The 21,666-nt window shown below is 39.1% G+C and overlaps 1 protein-coding gene across 1 annotated transcript in view; it reads left to right on the top strand.

Moving 5' to 3' along the window:
* Positions 1–15,301: 15,301 nt before the first annotated feature.
* The window catches only part of LOC309508971 (uncharacterized protein), a gene marked incomplete at its 3' end in the record, with an annotated part of 49,150 nt that continues 42,785 nt past the window's right edge, over positions 15,302–21,666 (top strand). Inside the window, exon 1 of the mRNA XM_082183511.1 lies at positions 15,302–15,368. Coding sequence (XP_082039637.1) covers positions 15,308–15,368 — 61 coding nt within the window. The 5' untranslated portion in view covers positions 15,302–15,307. The remainder of the gene's footprint in view (positions 15,369–21,666) is intronic.

Raw genomic sequence — 21,666 nt, 5'->3', positions numbered from 1 at the left:
GCACTTACCAGGTACAGCCTATCCTCTTTAATCACAAAACGATCTTTCTGCAGCAAAGCTGACTCAGTGTTTCCCTTGCCCACCTTCTCAAACAAGGGTTTCAGGGTTTTATCTTGCCTTTGAAGTTCCACTATATCATGAGGAATGCATTCAATATCATCTGCATTAGGTTCAGGCAATTTTTCGACCATTTCTGTACCCTCAACTTTGTTCTGCCGCCTCTCACGTCTAGATTTCCTAGTTTTAGGACCCCCACCAAAAGGTAACTCTTGCAGCAGCTGTTTACAGGTCTTATCATGCTTAGCCTGGGCTCTTGTTACCATCCTGACTTCAGCTATCTCCCTGTCATTCTGCAAAAGATCTACTAGCACAGGCACATCTCTACCTAAAATAACTGGATAGGGCGCCTGGTCCATTACACCAACTAACAGACAATAAGCCTGACCGTTTATTTCAATGACAACCTCAGCTTTGGGGTATTCTTTTTCATCACCATGAATACAGCAAACTCTCAATTTGTCCTGCATCAATGCGTTACCCTCCTCCAAACATTCAGTCCTTACTAAGGTTTGGCTTGAACCAGAGTCCACTAAAGCTTTAAAGGATTTAGTCCCGATCTTTACATCAATTACCGTGTCTGTGTTCGACTCCACCTCCTTTAATCCTAGAGAGGACCTCGGCACATAACAAAGGCGGGTATTCGTAACCTTCTGTAAAGGGCAATCTGCTTTCTTATGCCCTGGCTGGCCACATCCATGACAAATAATCACCGCTTTACCCTTATACTGATTAACTGCCCCCTGCTGTTTACCACTGTTAGTACCAGAACTGAACTGTGATGATACCCCGGTATTAGAACCAAAATGACTCAGACCACTACCCCAACCATCCCCAGACTTACCGGTTGAGCTGTTGTTATAGGATCGCCATCGTCTTGGTTGATACAAAGATCGTCTTGCAGCCATAAAGGCCTCCGCCATCTCTGCTGCTTGTTTAGATGAGGTAGGGTTATTCTGTCTCACCCATGTTCTTGTCTCTGGATTGAGTAATTTGAGGAACTGTTCTAGCACAATCTGGTCACCGATCTCCTCCTTTGTTCGACTCTTAGGATTCATCCATTTCTCATATAAGTCTCTTAGTCTTACTTGCAACTCCCTTGGAGTCTCATCTTCCTGAGCATTGTATGCTCTGAAACGCTGTCTATACATTTCCACATTTATTTCAAACTTGTCAAGAATAGCCTGTTTGACCAAGCCATAGTTTAGTGAATCATCTGGCTCCATGGCCACATAAGCTGCCCTCGCTTTACCAGATAACAGAGGTAACAAATGCAACACCCAGTCTTGCCTTGGCCATCTGCATGCTTGAGCAATACGTTCAAAAGTTGTTAGATAGTGTTCTATGTCCTCATCATGGGTCCAAGGAAGCATTCTCGGAGTCTGTAAACATGACATTGCAGGTCCTTGTCCCTCGGTTAGATCCTCACCTCCTGAAGCAAAGTCATCGTCCTGTAAGGGTTGTCGACTTGAATGAATGGTTGAAGGCCGACGCACCGCCGTATCTGCTGACGTAGTTGCAGGTATTGCCATCCCTGCCAGTGACTGTCGTTGTTGGTCTTGATGAACTTCAGACTGCAGCTGTGAAAACTGATGGTGCAGCACCTGCCATTTATGCTCTTGGCGCTGTGCCTCTCTTTCCAAACGCTCCTCTCTTTGATGTTGCTTACGTAAAAACTTTTGCATCATATCCATAAGTTGGTCAGCTGTACTCCCAGCTACAACTTCACTTTGGTCTGGAACCGTGCATGTTGACACGGACTCATCTGGAACATTAGACTCGTCCCTTGCCTTTGCTGCATCTTGCTTCTTTGGTGGCATTTTTGCTTAATAACAATGTCTCTTGCCACCCAACTTGACAAAGGGTTTGTTGCACCACTCAACCTGCAGCCTCCACATGCACTAGCCTCCTATTGGCCTGGAAGTACCGCTGCCACCATGTGTCACGTAGCGAAATGCCGAAAGGCCTGGGAGAAGGTAGGAAGGCTCAGTACAAGGGAGTGGTTTTCAAAATACCAGACGTGATTTATTTTAGAAGCTGCATCTTCAAGAAGCAGTCCACAAGGTGCACAAAAATAAACAAAGAAACAAAAAAAAAACACTTAATGCAACAAGCACTGGTGTTACAAAAACCAAAAATAAAATGCTGTGAGCAGCAAAAACTGGCACTAAACAATGCCTAGTGGCACATCCACATTGGTAACAGCATGTCTCACCTCAGACAAATTCAAATGTTTGCACAGAATTCACAGGATGCAACCTCCCTTACCCTGCTCAGACCTTTGTTTAAATACACAAGTTTCCCGCCCAAACACTGGTGGATCAAACCATATGCACGGGGGGAACCTTTCTCCAAATCACACAACCGACTTTCACAGCAAAACATTTGTAGCTACATAACTAATATACATTCTCATAAACTCATTTTTTCCTAAAGTAACCATAATACAAACATACATAACATACATAAACCCTCAAACATTAACACTTCATAGCACTCATGTCTCCCTCCATTTTGAAAAATGGTACGTTCCGGATATGCGCACTACCAGAACCCACCTCTAAACACTGGATTAGACAGACAAGATCTAATATGTGCAGTAAAATGCAAACTTACACAATAAATAATTTAACAAACAAGGACTCTTGTATCCTTCACCACATTAACACATGGAACACATGATCTTGGAACTGTCCATCAACATACCCATTGTCAACACACAAAATACAACAAACTTTAGGCTGGCACCCTAGTGATGATGTAATTAACCTAGCCCATCATCACAGGGTGCTACCACAGAAACCGAAAATTCTCCCTCTGGGCGACCCCCACATGTTTATTTCCACTGTATGCCTCTCTGAGCATTTGTCTTTCCCTTGGCAAGCCACCTTGCCACCTGGGGTTGAAATATTCCACCTGCGGCTGGATAGCCCAGTTATTCTCCATATGCAGCCCCTCCGGGTCATATGTGTATTCTGTAAGTCCCCCCCTTTTGGGCTGGCACTTATTGCATATTTCCACTAAGATATGTTTCCCAGTGTACCTTGGTATTCCTGTGTTAAGTAGGAGTCCTTCGTCCCTGCTAGTCTCATGACAGGGATCTCAGACTTACGCAGGGCACTGGAAGACAGCCGAGGTGGCGTGATTAGACTGGGAACCCCATTCGTCGTCACGACGTAACTCGTAGTGACCACGAAAGGGAACGTGTAACCCTCTTTCCCGGAGTAGGAAACGGAGACGTTACGTCTCCCTGCCACTTCTGCTGTACCGCTGGAACAGCAGTACAGCAGTTCAGTTCAGTCTCGGCTCCTCAGCGAAGAAACATATCTGCATGTTCCCAGTGTACTTCCTTATATACCCACGAGGTAAGGCAGAGTTTCGCAATGCAAATTCCGCAGACCCATGGGATTTCTTTGCCATTGACTCGTTTTATTTCTCGAAGATGAGAGGCTTTCCAAGCGAAACCCCATTCGTCGACACAACGTAACGTCTCCGTTCCCTACTCAGGGAACGAGGGTTACATACGTAACCGAGACGTTTCTATTATAAAACTCACCTGAAGCTACACATGAAGATCCATACAGTGCAGAAACCACATCACCACAGTCTGAGATCACGGTAAGTAGTTCATCTTTATGTGCTGAGAAACAAAAGCCTCTTCTGTGTAAGTTAGTTTCCCAACAGCCACGATGAGAGAGACGACATTTTGTTGGTTGATTGGTTTCTACTAACTCATGTTCACAACAACACGAAAGTTCAGTCCGATTTTCACATGCAATTTGTCTGTTCAGACCAATGCATAAAATAGCAGTAGATGCAAATTCACTCTCTCACTGTAGGTGGCGCTCCTGGAAAAGCAGAAATAAAGCAATATACAACCTTCTGTTTCTGACATTGACTTGTTATGAAGAAGAATGTCAAACAGTATTTGCATGGTTTCAAACAGCCGTTCAGAATTTTGTATTTGCTATGGGGATTATTAAGAATACAGAGATGAGAGACGCTTCTAGATTATTTCTCAGTTAATCAAGTATAATTTGTTTTTTATGTGTACGCAAGGCTCTGCATACAGTGCATGTGATACAAAGTTCATCACCAGAATAGTATGCGCACCACTCGATTTAACCTTGCCATGCAGGTCGTACCTGTGCTTTGAATTGCATTGTTTTGCAGTAATCGGTTGTTCCACAAGGTGGCAGCACTGGCCCGGGCTGTTGATTCCCAGTATAAAACCAAACTAAAGGGACAGAATAACAGACGCCTGCATTGACAAGCAATTGTGTGAGGGGGTCAAGAGATAGCCGTAACTTTAGTTTAAAAGATTACAAAACATGGATTCACTTTATTTTAATGGTAACTTGCATAAATGTAAAATGTAACTTTAACACATTCTGTTGATTATAAGTAACGTTGCACCTACATGTCTAACTAACTCTCATTAGAGTGTTAGTAGAGTATTAGTAGAGTCAGTAGAATGTCTAGAACGTCACTTTAAACTGCATGAGTAAGCCATGATTAGCTGGTTGTTTGCATAAAATAGTCCATAGAAAATCAATTGATTTAATTTGTCTTTTAGACCTCATGGATGATCAAGAAAGGAAAAACAGAAGCCAAAAAATGTTGCCACTATTTTTAGGAATTGTTTTAAATGCAGGGCAGTTTCGGTGGTTTTGTTAGTTTTGAATATTTAAAGTGGACTTGACTAGGTCGGTTACTTTTGCACTTATATACAGACCTCCGAAATATAACAAAGATTTTATTTTGGAATTTTCTGAATTTGTATCTCCTATGACCACTTGCTTCTGACAGCCTTGTTATATAAGGTGATTTTAATATTCATATCGGCTGCCCGGATAGGCCCCTAGTACAAGATTTTTTAACTGTGTTAGATTATTTTAACCTTACTCAGTCTATAGTGGGATCTACTCACTTACAAGGCCACACTTTAGATTTGTCCTGGGGTGTTCCGGTGTGTGAGCTTGTTATAGAAAACAATGGGCTATCAGATAATTATATTATTAAATGTAATATTTTTTACTAGGCCCACTCGAGGCTGTGAGTCAGTTGGTCGTCGTGTTAGGCCCATTAATGCTTTGACTGCCTCTGAGTTCTCTGAGGCGTTTAAGTCTCATACGCAGCTGTGTGTCATGGATTTGTCTCCATCTTGTCAGGGGTCAGATATGTTAGTGGCAAGTTTTAATTCAAAATGCAATGGTATTCTGGATTCCATAGCCCCCTTTAAAAAGGTAAAATCTAAAAAGGTAGCTCGGGCCTGACTTAATGCGGAGAGTCGAGTACTTAGGCAAAAATGGAGACAGGCTGAAAGGAGATGAAAAAAAGATAAGCTCCAAGTGTCATATGAGATACTCAAAGACTGTATGATTACACACCAACAGTTTGTTGAATCTGCTAAGGCACGATATTTTTCAGTTTTAATCTCACAGAATCATTATTGTCCAAGAGTGTTATTTCTAGCAATAAATACAGTCCTGAACATTGTAGGCCCAGCTGTTGTTGATAATACTGTGACAGCCTGTGAAAGTTTTTCGCAATTTATTGTGGATAAGATCACTGCTACTAAAGCAAATATTTCTAATTCTGTTTTGAATCCAGCTTCTCTTCTAGTTCAGCCAGACTCTTGCACCACTGCTCAGTTATGGATGTTTGAGCCTGTTTCACTATCTAATCTGCTAGAAGTTATTCAACATCTTACACCATCTTATTGTTCTTTGAAACTTTGAGAAGTGCAGTTTCAGTGCTGCGTCAAGCCAAAGGATCTGTTGCTGTCTGTAGACTCTGGGAATTGTGCGGTTTTAGTGCTTCTTGACCTTAGCGTGGCTTTTGACACTGTGGATCATGGGGTCCTTCTTGACCGTTTGAAGGAGTGGGGTGGGATTAGGGGGCTTGCTTTTTAAGTGGTTCTCCTCCTATTTATATGGAAGTTATTTTGCCGTGGAGCTTGGAAGCTCTATTTCGTCTTCTCAGCCTATTTCCTCAAGGGTTCCTCAAGGTTCATGTCTTGGTCCTGTTTTATTTTCCCTATATATGCTCCCTCTGGGGTTAATCTGCCAAAAATATAATGTGTCTTACCATTGTTATGCTGATGATATCCAGCTATATGTGCCCATGAGATGTAATGACGACTCCAACATTACAACTTTGTTTGAGTGTTTGGACAAAATAAGTGTGTGGTTGGCTGCTAATGTTTTGCAGCTCAACGAGTCAAACTCTGAAGTGGTGATTTTTGGTCCCCCAAAGTTAGCCAAACTGCTTTCTGTACATCTTGACCCCTTAGCCACTAATGTCAACACCCAAGCGAGGAACTTTGGTGTATTTTTTGATTCAGAGCTGAAAATTAATTCGCTATTGGGTCCTCTCTTACCTGCATAACAGTGGTTCCCAAACCTGTCCTGGAGTCCCCAACACTGCACGTTTTCTTTTTCTCCCTAATCAAACACACCTGATTCAACTCATCAGCTCATTAACCCATGTGACTGGAATTTTTTTTCTCTTGAATTACCGCGGGTGTGAATTGTACTAAAAAACCTTGCCTTATCTTCTCTAAAAAGCGTGCCACACATTCAGCTGACATAAACCACAATTTCAGTAAACGGAAAAACCTATTCAGTGATGAAATGTTTTCTGTGTTGACACAAATCTTGTGCGATGTCCTGTCCTAAACTGCCGAGATAATCACACAATGCCTGCCATAGGCTACACGTCTGTTAATGACATGTCCGATACGCATAATACCAATGACTCCTTTGAACCATTCACTTTAATGAAGGGTTAAAACAACTGATCTGTCCAACACTGAATTGGTGTATAAAAAATAAAAATAAATCGGTAACACTTTACAATAATCTTCCATTTATTAAACTCTAGTTAACTACATTAGTTAACATACTATTAATAAACTGCACTTCTACGGCATTGTTAATATTCATTTTAATATTCAGGCTACTAATAGCCTACGTTATTGAAATCAAAAGTTGTATTTGTCAACATAGGGGAAAAGGAGAGATCTGGGCGCGAGATTATCTCGTCCCGGGCACAGGCAAGACTGTCAGCTGGCCTGCATTTACCAATTGTTTCCCCTCATTTTGTTTTCTTTCCTTCTCCTGTCTTTCTTTCCTTTTTTTGGTGGCCTGATTTGGCTTTCTTTAAGAAAGACATTTCTACAGCAGAATTTTGCGCTCCACCAGATGCTCAACTAACTAACATGAACAAAATGCGTGCAGATGGACTAAACCATTTGGCGCATTAGCAAGGGGTGGGACCAGTCAGTCATTCAACCAAGTTATTCAGCCAATACACTAACTTTACATTTCATCTGATATTCATTATGAAATTTAATTTTAAAATGAAAATATCCAGGTAAAATAAAATATATTCCAGACTTTTCAAGGGCCCTCTTTCCCCTGGTAATCAGTACTGGTTTTACCCCCAGTCCGACACCCCTGCTCTGTCCTGTGGACTATATCAGTAATAGTGTAGGGAATAGTGAATGAGGGTATAGGGTGTGTTTGGGACACAGCCTCTGAGTGTTGATTCTGAACACTGATAATTCAGTTATATTGAAGTAGACTACTTTATCAAAAACAACAAATGTTACCCAGAACAGGCCCGGCTCCACGGGGGGGGCCAGGGTGGGCCTGGCCCACCCAATCAGAAGCTTGGCCCACCTTGGCCCCACACCACATAACAGCTAATCACAAAATTGTTCAATCTTCAATATTCAATCGCTTCTCTCACGCCACACACACACCATGTTCTTATGCAGTAAAACATACATCGTGGAGCAGAGAGGACACCGACAACGGGCTGACAGACAGGACAGATCAGGTTACTTTTAATATGAAACAAAGTCTCAACTTTCAATTTTGGTCATTTTTTTACGCAATTTAAAAAATAAATACCGTTTTGTGGCTCTTTAATGTGTCTGACAGATCGCTGTAGAGCCTCAGTTAAAGCTGCTCGTGAACCGATCATCTCTTCCTTCTAGTTCATTTATAGCATCAAATAAACATACAGTAAATGAACATCAGAAGGAATGTTGTTTTAACCGTGGAAAGACGTCAGTACACGCCATTATTCAAGTTCAAATCCTCCAACGTTAATCTACTAATTCTCCTGACTGCTTTATCGGACGCAGATGGTGGATTATGATTGGTCAGATCACCTGTCAATCAAACTTCCTGCAAAGTTTGAATCTTCATGATGACTTGTAATCGAGAGTTACCACACTCTGTAGCCTAATAAAACGCAACATGCACAGATTTCTTGTTCCAAAAGGAAAACCTTGTGTTTTTAGCTCATGAAAAAGCAATAACATGGGTGAGTTTGTAACAGAATTCTCTAAAATGAGTAGAAATATATCTAAATATCTAAATATACATAAGAATGTAAAAATAAAAATGCACCAAATAACAATTGCCAAAAATCTGTAATGTTATACTACTGTACATTAACAGACGTGAGAATAATTCTCAAGAAAAACAGCATTTCAGATAAAATTAACATTTTTAGTTTGTAACGGTTTTCTAAAATGAACAAAAAGCTGATGTTGTAAATGGTATAGTGATGTAAATAGTTATTTTAAAAGACCTGTCCCTTTTTATCAAATCTAAAGTTACTTAATTGATACAGGATCTGTTAAGGGGTAAAATATATATATATATATATATATATATATATATATATATATATATATATATATATATATATATATATTTTACAAACGCAAAAAGAGAGAATGTAAAAATAAACCTGTTAAACATTTTTATCTCTCTATATATAGAGTTACTAAATAGTAGCAAAATATATACAAAAAAAGATATACACCCGGCCCACCTGAAACATGACTTGGCCCACCTTTCATCTCATATCTGGAGCCGGGCCTGACCCAGAATGCATTATTTTCTATGGTTTATTACTGTTTTAATGGAAAATGGTATGTTACTGTTAGAATTTGGCGTTTTTTTTACATCTGTTTTACAGTGTCTGAGAATTAAAGATTGATCATTTACTGAGTGAGTTCAACAGTTCAATCACGAGCGTCACACTTGCACAAACAACAGCTTCTTCTTTGTTGCTTTTTAAGCTAAGTTGAACTGCATTAGACTGTCATAAATATTCACATTAACTTTTAAATCTTACTCTACAACAGTTCCTAACACAAAGCATCACATCCCGAAGATGTGGATTACAGCACATGAATAAAATATTGTATATTTCATTAAAGCCTATTAATAAAATGATGCCCCATGATAAACAAAATTAATGAATTATTGCATGATTATGGTTAAATCATATAATCAATTCAATATTTTAAACTGTGGTATTTTTTTTAAGTAATCTTTGAAATGGCAAGTCATAACAGATGAAACATATTCAATTAAATGAAGTAAATTGTAAATCAGTCAAGTCAACTGCATTATAGTGCACTTAATTGTCCTGATTTGGATCAGATGATCACTGGATTGATCCGAGACACACTCCTCACACCAACAACCGGCCCTCGTGTTGTTTGCCGTGATCATGCTGTGCCATCACTGCCACACACGGCTCAGCTCCGGCTGACAGGAGACCAGCAGAGAGTATTAAACTGGACAAGCTCTCTGTCACACCTGACGAGGTAAGAAGCCCAAATATGAGCCCCTTCCAAACACAAGACTCAATGCTGTTTGCTCTGTGACCTCTGCCATTTTTATTAACGTCGACTGTCATTGAGGTTTGAGTCAGTTGCTCAGTTTGACCTCTAGATGCCAGAAAAGCTGCTCTGAAGTCTCGCTGCTCACAGGGACTGAGGACTGACTTTACATTAGCAAGTGAAGGGTTTTCTTACACAACAATGTATTACTTTATTTCTCTACAAACTCCAAATGACAATAATTCACATTTAAACTCCCATTATATCTAATATTTCAGAATCAGAAAGAGCTTTTTTGCCAGGTATGTTTGCACATACAAAAGAAAATGGAATAAGTAAATGGGAAATAACAATATACAATTTTTTTTTTTTTTTTTTTTTTAATACTCAATATACAGAAATAGATGATAGATGGTATGTATGTACAAATGCAATGAAATGTACAGTAAATAAGTATGGTGTGTTAAATAAATAAATGTATAAATAGTGTTTAAGTATTGCACATGTTTGTGGAGGCATTAACTGTTCATGAGGTGGATTGCCTGAGGGAAGAAACTGTTCCTGTGCCTGGCCGTTCTGGTTCTCAGAGCTCTGTAGAGCCGACCAGACGACAACAGTTCAAAGAGGAAGAGGCCTGGGTGTGAGGGGTCCAGTATAGGGGGTTTCCCACCGGGTAGTTCTGGGAACTAACCACCTTTAGAAAAAAATTCTGGTTGTATTCGCACCGCCAGTAATAACTCTGGAGTGACGTAAGCTGCACTTGTGACTTTTATTTTGACAGCACTGAGAACGCCAGAGCCTGAGCAAACAAACAGTGCTTGCATTCTCCGTGTTCATTAGTTTACGATCTGTGTATCAGTCCTGTCTAATACGTTATTAGATAGAACTGTTATACATAAAAGGAGACAATTGTAGACAGTATATGAAAAGTTATTAGCGTATGCTGTGTGGTTGATGTCCAATGTTGCTAGTCAATTCACCCTTATTTATATAGCGCTTTTTACAATACAGATTGCATCAAAGCAGCTTCACAGTGATAACATGAAAATAATACAACAAAGTTTGTTTCTAGTAAGTAAGGCAGATCAATAAAATTGTTGAATATTCAAATGTCCCCAACTAATGCTGGGTACACACCAAAAGATAATCGGGCTGATTTTGGGCCGATTTCTCCCCTTCCGACAATCCTAGCTCTGTCCCGATTATCTTGATGGTTTAACAGATTATTTTATCAGATTTTCCCTTGGTGTGAGGTGTGTTAAGAGTGTACGAACCTGCTCGGAAGAACGTCGGAGCCGCTCCGATCGCGAATCGTAAATATTAAACATGTTTAATATTTACGATCAGAAATCCTGATGTGTGGGGGGAACTCCGAGGACAAACACGCGCACGCTCTGGAGATTATCACGTGAAACGAATCAATATCCAATCAGAAAGCGAGATGATGGAAGACACGGTCATTCTCACACACACACACACACACACACACACACACACACACACACACACACACACACTTGCAGGAAGCTTAATGTTAAGATTTAGTATTCATAAGTGTAAATTTCGAGGAAACAAGCCTTTGTTTTTCATTTTAAGAGCAGAAATTTTACAATACCTAAACACAATATTGGGTTTGAAAAATAAGAAAGCTGCAAAGTGCGTTTCAATCTGTAAACATTTTCAAATTTTTGTTTAACTTTTAAGTTTGTCACTGTTTATGTATATGTCTTTTTATGTTTGTTTATCGGCTTTACTCTTTGTACCTCCCTGACTGTAATTGTATAATTCTTAAAATCAATAAAAAAAAAGAAATAAAAAAAAAGAAAAGCTGAGTGTTAAGGGTTCAGTGAGGTTCAATAGACTAGAGGGATTAAATAACTTTTTCTAAAGAGACAATAAATCCAATAAAGAATAAATAAAGACAATAAAGAATGAATATATTTCTGTATAAAAGGTTATATATAATGGTAGGTACAATGGTTTTTTCACGTGAATTTTCTGTGAAAATCATTCCAAACACTATCGCAATTTCTTCCTGCATATCGTCCGTCATGCTTATTCTGAAGTCTCACGATATTTTGCGAGATTTCCTGTGTTCATAGTCGAGACTCTGGTTGAAAATCTGTTTGTGTGTGGTGTGCTGTCTTTGTCACATCATGGCACACCACACACTATAGGAGCAAAACGCTTAAATCTAGGATTTTTTGTCCTCATGTTTGTGGTCTGTCACATTTTGAAAATCTTATAAGATGTAAAAAATCTTTTGGTGTGTACCCAGCATAAGCAAGCCAAAAGCCAAGGCAACAGTGGCAAGGAACCAAAACTGTGCGTGTGCAGGCGCAGGTCCACCATCTGATCTGGATTCGGCCCGGATACGGCTGACTACAGTAAACCTCGGAATAAACAGAAAGACTAACATTAGCGTAGATGCCATTCTTCGTATGATGTAACGAGTACATCAGGTGTTATAGGAAGTGTCCCCAGTTCCGGCTGACCTAATCTATGCAGCATAATAATCATTTAACTGATTTGAATAATAGAAATGTATAATGTTCTATATGAATGCCAGGTAAAAGAGATATAGCAACGTTTTCTTACGTTGAAGTTTGTAAGTATCATCACAGTTCTGAGTTGAAATGTCAGATTTGAAGAAATTTACTGTCATTTGGCAAATAAATAAATGACTGAGAGTTACATGTGTATTATGAACATATGGAGCTGGTTAACTGATGCAAACTCTATATTAAAAAATTATTTGTTTACAAATCATGCACTATGGTAAAAAGTGTTTCTGAGGTCAGAACATAATTGCGCCAGAAGTCACGTGAAAATAAGCCTTTATTAATCCATAATCTTGTATGAAAACTGTTAAAAGTGCTTGCTGTTTTACTGCCTCTATTGTTCATTTCTTTTAGAAACTGCAGTGATATGTACGTATTGGTACGTATTTTGCGTTTTGCAAAAATGTTGCCACAGGAACGTTTTTCCAATGAGCCTGTGTTGCATAAAAATGACCCTGAGGACACTGTCTTGGGTCACTTAAAAAATAACTAATTTCATTATGTTGAAATTGTGTTCTCTGACAAATAATCAGTAGCAACAATAGCTGGGTTTCCATCCAAACCTAAAGCGTAGTGTCACGATCTCAGCCTGTGTTCCCGTCTTGTGTGAGGACTTTTGTGTTATTTCCTGTCCTGTGCCATGTTTGTAGTTCTTTGTAGTTTTCATGTTGATTAGTCTCTCCTGGTGTGTCTTGTTAGTTCCCTTGGTTACCCTCTTGTGTTCCCATGACAATCAACCACACCCCCTTGTTATCCTGTGTATAAATTGCCCTTGTGTTTCTCTTGTGGTTTGTCAGTCATCGTTTACGGCTAACTCTATTTCGCACAAGTCAAAAACCACCTCAAGTGAACGTGAAAACTTTTGTGAATTAAAGGGGTGATATAATGCCCTTTTCACAAGATGTAAAATAAGTTTTTGATGGTCCAGAGTCTGTGTGTGAAGTTTTAGCTCAAAATACCCCACAGATATTTTATATAGCATGTTAAAATTGTCACTTTTTGAGGGTGAACAAAATGGGTGAACCCTTTAAATGCAAATGAGCTGCTGCTCCCGGCACAGATGGCAGAGCTACAACAGCTCATTCGCCAGCTTCGGTTACCTCACACAGTCATGCACTGAACATTTCTAAAATCTTTAGCCTATTATGTTCAATAGTGATGTAACGTTTTGTGCCGAGGCTTCTGACATGCGATCCAGTGGCGATTTCTTTAAGACTGCAAGGGAAGCTCGGCTTCCCCTATAATGTCAAAAAATGAATGGTCAAATATGTACTATTGTATTAACATTTTATTGACTAAAAATGCGTTAGAAAACATTAATCTCAAAGACGAGTTCGTTCAGAATCAGTTACATACAGCAGGTCGGCTGACTCGATTTCCTTCTCATACATTCCCGTAGCGTCACAGTGCATTTCCCTGTTGAAGCCCAGCTTCCATTGACTTCAGTTGGGCTGCTTTGAACAGTTTTTTTCAGTGCTTCGAAACTAGACGGTGATTGGATAAATGCTGCGATTATGTCCCGCCCACGGAAGCTCAGCTTCTCTGGGAGTGAATGAGGAGTGGGCTGGCCTGGACTCCGGGCTTCTGCGTGATGATTGGAGGGTCTGTCGAAAGGCTGCGTCTCCTTTTGATTGACAGTGATTTCATGCAATAAAAAGTCGCTGATGTTGAAGCTGTTCGGCTCAGTCCCATCGCGGATTTTTCAAAGACAAACTGCTGCAACCTATTTCTTGGTATTTGCTTGTCGAAATTGCTAGCCAGTTTTCATAATACATTTCACACAATTATACATTTATACCTTTATTATATTATTACTTATTATATATTTGTATATTATTATTAGTAATAATTAAAAAAATAATTATTAAAATAATAAAAAAACATCTTATTATTAGTAGCATTATTATTATACTTTATTATATTATTATTTATACCTTTATTATATTATTACATTCATTTTTCACAGAGCATTTTCTTGAAAAGGAACGTAGAATTTACATATAAATAAATGAATCATTTTTATGATGTAGGCCGAAAATGAGCTTCCCCTCTTTGAAAGACCAGCAGCCGCCACTGGTATGGAGGCTTGTATCGCTTTAGACCTATGACGTCATTGATGACGTCCGAAGCCTGACTGGTTCAGGAAGCGACATTTTGAGAGATATATAAACCCATGGTTTAAACCCAGCCACTTTCCAGTTTAAAATAATAATGTTCCCACTTCTGCCTATTATGACCAAAGAATTGATTTATACATACCACCAGAAAATACACATTATATTCATATAAATAGTATATTCATATAAATATATTCAAGTATATTCATATATTCATATAAATTAGTCTATGTGGAAATTTATTTTATTTTTTCACTGTTATTTCTGAGTCTTAACTGGCGCAAAATACAGTGTATCACAGATCACATCAGGTCATCTGTAATGTATCTGTTGTTTTACACTCTTTGACCACCGGGTGGTATTGTGAGTAAATGAAGCATCGAGAAATGAACCCTTTTGTGAACCACTGGGCTGAAAAGCTTCAATGCTTCATGAGGCTTCATCTCACCACCACTAATATCTCACCACCACTAATATCTCACCACCACTAATCGTACAAAGATGGAGAGACTCTAGAAGAAGTAACAACATGTAGAAGCAACAGGACATTTCTGAATGGTTAGTTGATGGATTTATGTAGCTTATGTGTAGTTATCTTCTAGTCATTGATTAGCATATTCTCTCATGATAATCTATAAATCATGTTCCTGGGGGCGGAGTTTATGTACATTTTAGGGTTTGTGATGTCACTAAGAGAAAGAGTAAAAGAGATTTTGTTAAAAATAGGCTCGAAGCTCCACAACACACATCGAGGCACAATATATCTTTCTGATCGCTTCTTCAGCTGTATCATAGAGTCAGGACTAAACACTGATGAGATCAGAGGAAGTAACCAACCAGAGGAGGAGCTGATGATGTTTAAAGGAAGAGCTGTAACTATATATAATGAAGAGAAAGAGAAAGACTGACAGAAACACAAAATGGCTGATAAGTGTGATCTGTGTCTGCTGGGACTGATCATTCTCTCTTCACTTCTCACAGGTAAAGTAATCTGTATTTTCTCTAAAGACATTTAGTGGAATTAGTCTGGAAAGAGTTCATTTGAACATGCTCAGTTTATTCTTGCATACATTCACGTTGTGATCTCAGAGTTGTGTATTGATATACACAGATCATACTGTATTATTCCTGATACTGGACATAGTGTCACTCAAACATCTGATGATGAAGAATGATCTTCATATTAAGAGTGTAAGGGTGGATTTCCTGCAGAGGTTCAAGCTGCAAGACTGCCGAATGACTAAAGAAAAGTTGTCAGCAAGATGGTAGAAAACTGTACATTTCTTGTCTATTCCACCCACTGCTACTTATACCAACGACGGAAATAAGCGCAGTTACAATAGATTAATATGTGGGAGAGCGTTGCTATAGAGAGTGATGATATTGTATTGCAATATGTAGCACTTCAAAGTCAATACCAAATCAAAACTATTTAGCACATTATTTGTAATTGAAAAGGTTTAATGACAAAATATGGTTATAGTTATACTTAAAATAGTTACAAAATAGATGTATGAGATGATGATAATTTATACCATTAATCTTAGCCAGCATGTAAATGTTTCCTGAGAGAGAGAGAGAGAGAGAGAGAGAGAGAGAGAGAGAGAGAGAGAGAGAGAGAGAAAAGAGGAAGTAAAGAAAGAGAGCCAGAGCATAAAAAAAGACAGAGCAACAGTTACAATCTTTTTTTTATCCTTTCCTGACCATGTGACTTTAACCCAACTGTGAAAAGTTTAAACTGACCAATCAGATCATTACAACTTCCCCCACCGTACTAAAGGTGTGACAATTCATCGACCCCCAAAATACAAACATTTTGGCCTACAGGCCTTGATCACTATCTGTGTCTTTGGGAACTCCAAATGGTCCTTGTGGTGGAAAAAGGGGGTAGATCAGTTCTACAGATTATTTCAGTTCTACAAGAGTGTGTCAGTGATTTGAACAGCTCTCTGATAAAGACTAATAGTTTATTCTGGAGAGTGTGTTGTTTGCATTAAGTGAGGAAAAAAGGGGTAACACTTTACAATAAGGGTATATGAATAATCATGTACTAATACTTGGATTAATACTTAATTCAACATGAACTAATGATAATTGAAAGCATGAACTAATCATGAACCACTGAAGAGTTATCCTGAACTACGATGGAGTCATTATGGATTCACGCATGAATAACGACAGCCTTAACTACATGTTAGTACATGTTTGATAGTTAATGCATTCATTAACTTTTATGGATAAACCAAATCAAACTGCCTCTTTAAGAAGGAATAAGAAGTACCCTGACTGCACCTCCGTTCTCTGACTTCTGGAAAAGTCACACAACAACTTAACTGGGCTGAATACTTGTTGTGTTAGAACATCATGTGCATTTGATATTAAGGGCCCTATCTTGCACCCAGCGCAATTGACTTTGTACACCGACGCATGTATCATTCCTATTTTGCACCCGCGCAAAGCGTGCTTTTCCCTCCACAGAAGCACATCGCTAAACTAGGGAATGAACTTGCGCTTCCTGGGTGGTTCAGCGCAAAAAAGGAGGCATGTTCCGGCGCAAACGTTCCTTCATGCTATTTTGATGGTTTAGAAAACAATTGCGCCACTAACCAGGAAAAAATTGTTTAAAGTCAGTGGCGCGTTGCGCATGTTATTCATATGCTATTTTAAGCGCCTACAGGCCTTGATCGCTATCTGTGTCTTTGGGAACTCAAAATGGTCCTTGTGGTGGAAAGAGGGGGTAGAAAAACAGTCAAGATTATTTCAATTCTACAAGAGTGTGTCAGTGATTTGAACAGCTCTCTGATAAAGACTAACGCCGGTTTCACACTGCATGCATTAGCAGAGCGTAAGCAGCGCAGGAGCAGCGCGTATGGTGAGCAGGAGCAGGACACGCGCGTGTTGCTTTCACACTGGCAGCGTTTGTCACGCCCGGCTGAACCGCGGCGTGTGTACAGACAGAGTACTCTATAATGGATAAGTTGGCATTGCTTTATTTCGTTTTCAAATACATTTAAGAGAAAAGACTTGTCAAGAAGCTTATTTTATTAAACATGTAATTTATATATCTTTTGGTTCATCTTTGTTTTTATTGTTCTGGCAACAAGTTTGTTTTTGGACATTTGTTTTCTTTTTAAATTGCTGTTGGTCATTTGATTGACTGTTTAAAACACAATAGATATCATCAATGCACTTTTTGGATAAAACCGGTGTATTTTGGCCATGATCAATGCATTGTCACTTTAATTCAGCGTAAGCAGCGCAGCAAAAATAGACTCGGCGCCGAAACCCCCGCTGCACTGCTGTTCACGCGACGCTCCTGCTTGACGCTCACGCGCTGCTCCTGCTCCCGGTGTGAATGCAGTCATTGATTAACATGGACGCCGAAAAAAATACGCGCTGTTCACGCGCCGCTGACGCTTGCGGTGTGAAACCGGCGTAATAGTTTATTCTGGAGAGTGTGTTGTTTGCATTAAGTGAGGAAAAAAGGGGTAACACTTTACAATAAGGGTATATGAATAATCATGTACTAATACCTGGATTAATACTTAATTCAACATGAACTACTGATAATTGAAAGCATGAACTAATCATGAACCACTGAAGAGTTATCCTGAACTACGATGGAGTCATTATGGATTCACGCATGAATAGCGGCAGCCTTAACTACATGTTAGTACATGTTTGATAGTTAATGCATTCATTAACTTTTATGGATAAACCAAATCAAACTGCCTCTTTAAAGGAACACTCCACCGTTTTTTGAAATGGGGCTTATTCACATTCTTTCCTACATTTAGATAGGTGGGCAAATGTATTTTTGTCTCAGTGCATGCATTGTTTTAGTTTGACAGGGTCGGCGCTAGCTTAGCTTAGCTTAATGAATGGAATCCTTTGTTGCCAGCTAGCATGTCCTGAGTAAAAGTGATAAAAAAAAAAAAAAAAACACCTAATTACTTCTTGTGGCCTGCGTATTCACAACGAGTACAAATAGTGATGCAGATTAACACTAGGCGATTTCCTAGGCATATATTGACTTGAGACTATATTAGGGGGAAGCACAGGCGAAGCACTGCTACTTGGGCGCAGAGATATCACGTAAAACATGAAATGTGAATATGTGGTATAATATGTGAATGTGAATACAAGTATAATATGGGTCGATCTATACATGCGTCATGTTTAAATAATCACTTACTCTGTGGACAGCTGTCCATTTGGTCCATTCGGCGTGGGGCGTTTTTTCCAGTTTACTTTATCACACCGGAAAAAAAAATTGAGTACGCGTGAAATCCTCGGTAGCTGTGACACAACTGCGGGCACACTCATCTTGATCTGACGCGTTGAGCCTGGTCATCGATGGCAGTAACTTGTCCCACTCGCCACAGCACAGACACTCTATTTGACACTCTATTGACTGTCTGAGAAGTCACCCTCTTCGTCTCTCATAAAATCAGCCATGTTCATTGCCATTCATGTACTGTAGGAAAAATAGCCAGCTACTATTCACGCCCGTATGTTGACGGAAGTCGTGGGATTTCATGTGTTGCGTGATATCTCGGCGCCCAAGTAGCAGTGCTTCGCCTGTGCTTCCCCCTAATTTAGACCCAAGTCAATATCTGCATAGGAAATCGCCTAGTGTTAATCTGCATCGCTATTTGTACTCGTTGTGAATACGCAGGCCACAAGAAGTAATTAGGTGTTTTTGTTTTTGTTTTTTTTATCACTTTTACTCAGGACATGCTAGCTGGCAACAAAGGATTCCATTCATTAAGCTAAGCTAAGCTAGCGCCGACCCTGTCAAACTAAAACAATGCATGCACTGAGACAAAAATGCATTTGCCCACCTATCTAAATGTACGAAAGAAGGTGAATAAGCCCTATTTCAAAAAACGGTGGAGTGTTCCTTTAAGAAGTCAAGTCAAGTCAAGTCATCTTCATTTATATAGCGCTTTTAACAATGTAGATTGTTTCAAAGCAGCTTTACAGAGATAAACGTATAATTTATGGTAACAGAGATTGTTTTGGCTTTATAGCGGTTCTTTATTAAAGTTATTTTCAAGCTAAAGTTAGTTATGATTGATTCGCTTCCGTCGCAACAATCATTTGTTATTAAATTAGGGGCCGCTAAGACGACACAATTCTCTCTACATAGACTTTAAACGCGAACATGTGAGAAACTCTGATGGCGTTCACATGCGCATTAAGAATTGGTTCTATAGTTATGAGCGTTTGAATATATGTACGCAGGTTTGTAATTCCCTACAGACCAAGCCTAAACAAAGTACTGGTGTTTCCTTATAATTTTTGATACAGAATTTATTTTAGAAGGAATAAGAAGGAATAAGAAGTACCCTGACTGCACCTCCGTTCTCTGTCTTCTGGAAAAGTCACACAACAACTTAACTGAGCTGAATACTTGTTGTGTTAGAACATCATGTGCATTTGATATTAAGTTTAAAATAAATCATAAGCTGAATTTGGTAAGTAGTTAACTGTTAATTAATTATGATTGGGCCCTCTCACCCAGTCAACACGTTGATCTCACAGTGATCTCTCCATATGATCATCAATGTCACAGTGAGCTAAAAGTGTAACCTCACAGCGCACTCACTGAGCTCATACTATGATCACAATATGAGCTCATCCCAGATAGAAATGTTATTAGACATGGACTACAAAATCGCTCAGACGTCAAATTTTTGTTGAAAATGAAAACTGGGTTGACGTCTAAATATTTGTTTGATGTCAGGCTCCTACTTCATTAAACAACTCCACAAACAGCATTACCAGCTTCACTTATTACTAAACAGGGCCCGGTTCCCCAAAACGTTCTTATCGCTAAGTAGTTCTTAACCTATTCCTAAACCTCTCTCTTAACGTTATGGCACGATTCCCGACACGGTTAAGTATATCTTCTGTAAGTCACACTTTCGTAAGGTTGGTCTGGACCACTCTTAGCTTTACCTTATCACTGTTGCAGGTCAATACGAATATAATTCTGAAGGTTTAATACACCCAGACAGTGTTCCATTAGGCTAATTCAAGTGTTTTCATGCAAAGAATAAAATTGTCATTACACTGATTGTTGTTAGATTTTTTATTATATTATTATACAATATTATTAATTTAATTAAAAAGCGCTTTTAAAGGCCAGTGAAAGCATAGGCTACTGTCAGTTAAGTCCTATTCGGACGCTAATATTGTTTATCATGGGCTTGTATGGTATTTTAAACATTTATAGGGGTGAGTCTGTGATTTTAGTGCCGTCCGAATCCATAATATCAGTGTTTTTTCTCACCCAACGTAAAAATCTCATTCCGCGTAAAAATCCCTGGCCAAATTAGTACCTAATGTTTTTTGACAAACAGGTCGTGTGGTGATTTAATTGCCGTATGAATCCACATCTGAGTTTCCAAGAAGAGATTCAAAATCCACTGTTTAAATCCTTTTTGATCACTGCCAAGCACCGAGATGTAGGCCTACACTTTTATTACTGAAATGCTGGAAAGTATTTCCAAGAACAATATTTCATCGCAGCTCCACCTGAAGAAGAAAGCACGTACAAATTTGAAATGGTTATTATGGCAGCAATATATGATACAATTAAAAAATATGTAGGCTAGGCTATTATAGTTTGGATTCTTTTTTATAATATCCCATGAGTCCTAATAAATGCAATTTCAACTATTTCTGAAGTGCTTCTTTTATAAAGAACACCGCTTTCTCACATAAACAGCCCCTGCACGAGAGAATAATTGATTCTCGAGCCATCGATATCAACCAATTCAGCAGCATCGCCACGGACAGCACCGGGTAACGTCGCACGTAAGAAGGTATATCTTAAGCACCTTCCTAAGGTATGGTTCGGGGAACACACTTAGGAACATAAACAATTTTGGTAAGATATATCTTTCGAGTCTTCTTAGCGCGCTAAGAGTGAGCGTTATCGGGAAACCGGGCCCTGATTTACTTCTGTCATATATGCACAAAAGTCCTTATTGAGATTAACAGAGGTTTAGATGTTGATGATTTATTAATAATAATAGTTTGGTTTGATGTCATCATTATGGTCATCAGTGTTTGCTTTAGTTGGTCAGTTTGACTCTTGATGTTTTAATGTTAGTTTTTCTCTGGCTGCTGGAACTGTGTGTTATGGCAAGAACAGTAAGAGGAAATGTGATCAGATGATGTCATCTTCTTGATGATGACGATAATGATATAATCATCATGTTGTGTTCTGATCTGTTATGCTTGTGTCTCTTGTGCATGGATACGTCCA

This window comes from Leuciscus leuciscus (assembly GCF_965113295.1).
Source record: "Leuciscus leuciscus genome assembly, chromosome: 1".
Lineage (NCBI taxonomy): Eukaryota > Metazoa > Chordata > Actinopteri > Cypriniformes > Leuciscidae > Leuciscus > Leuciscus leuciscus.
The sequence above is the reverse complement of the archived record's forward strand: the minus strand, read 5'-3'. Positions and strand labels throughout refer to the sequence as shown.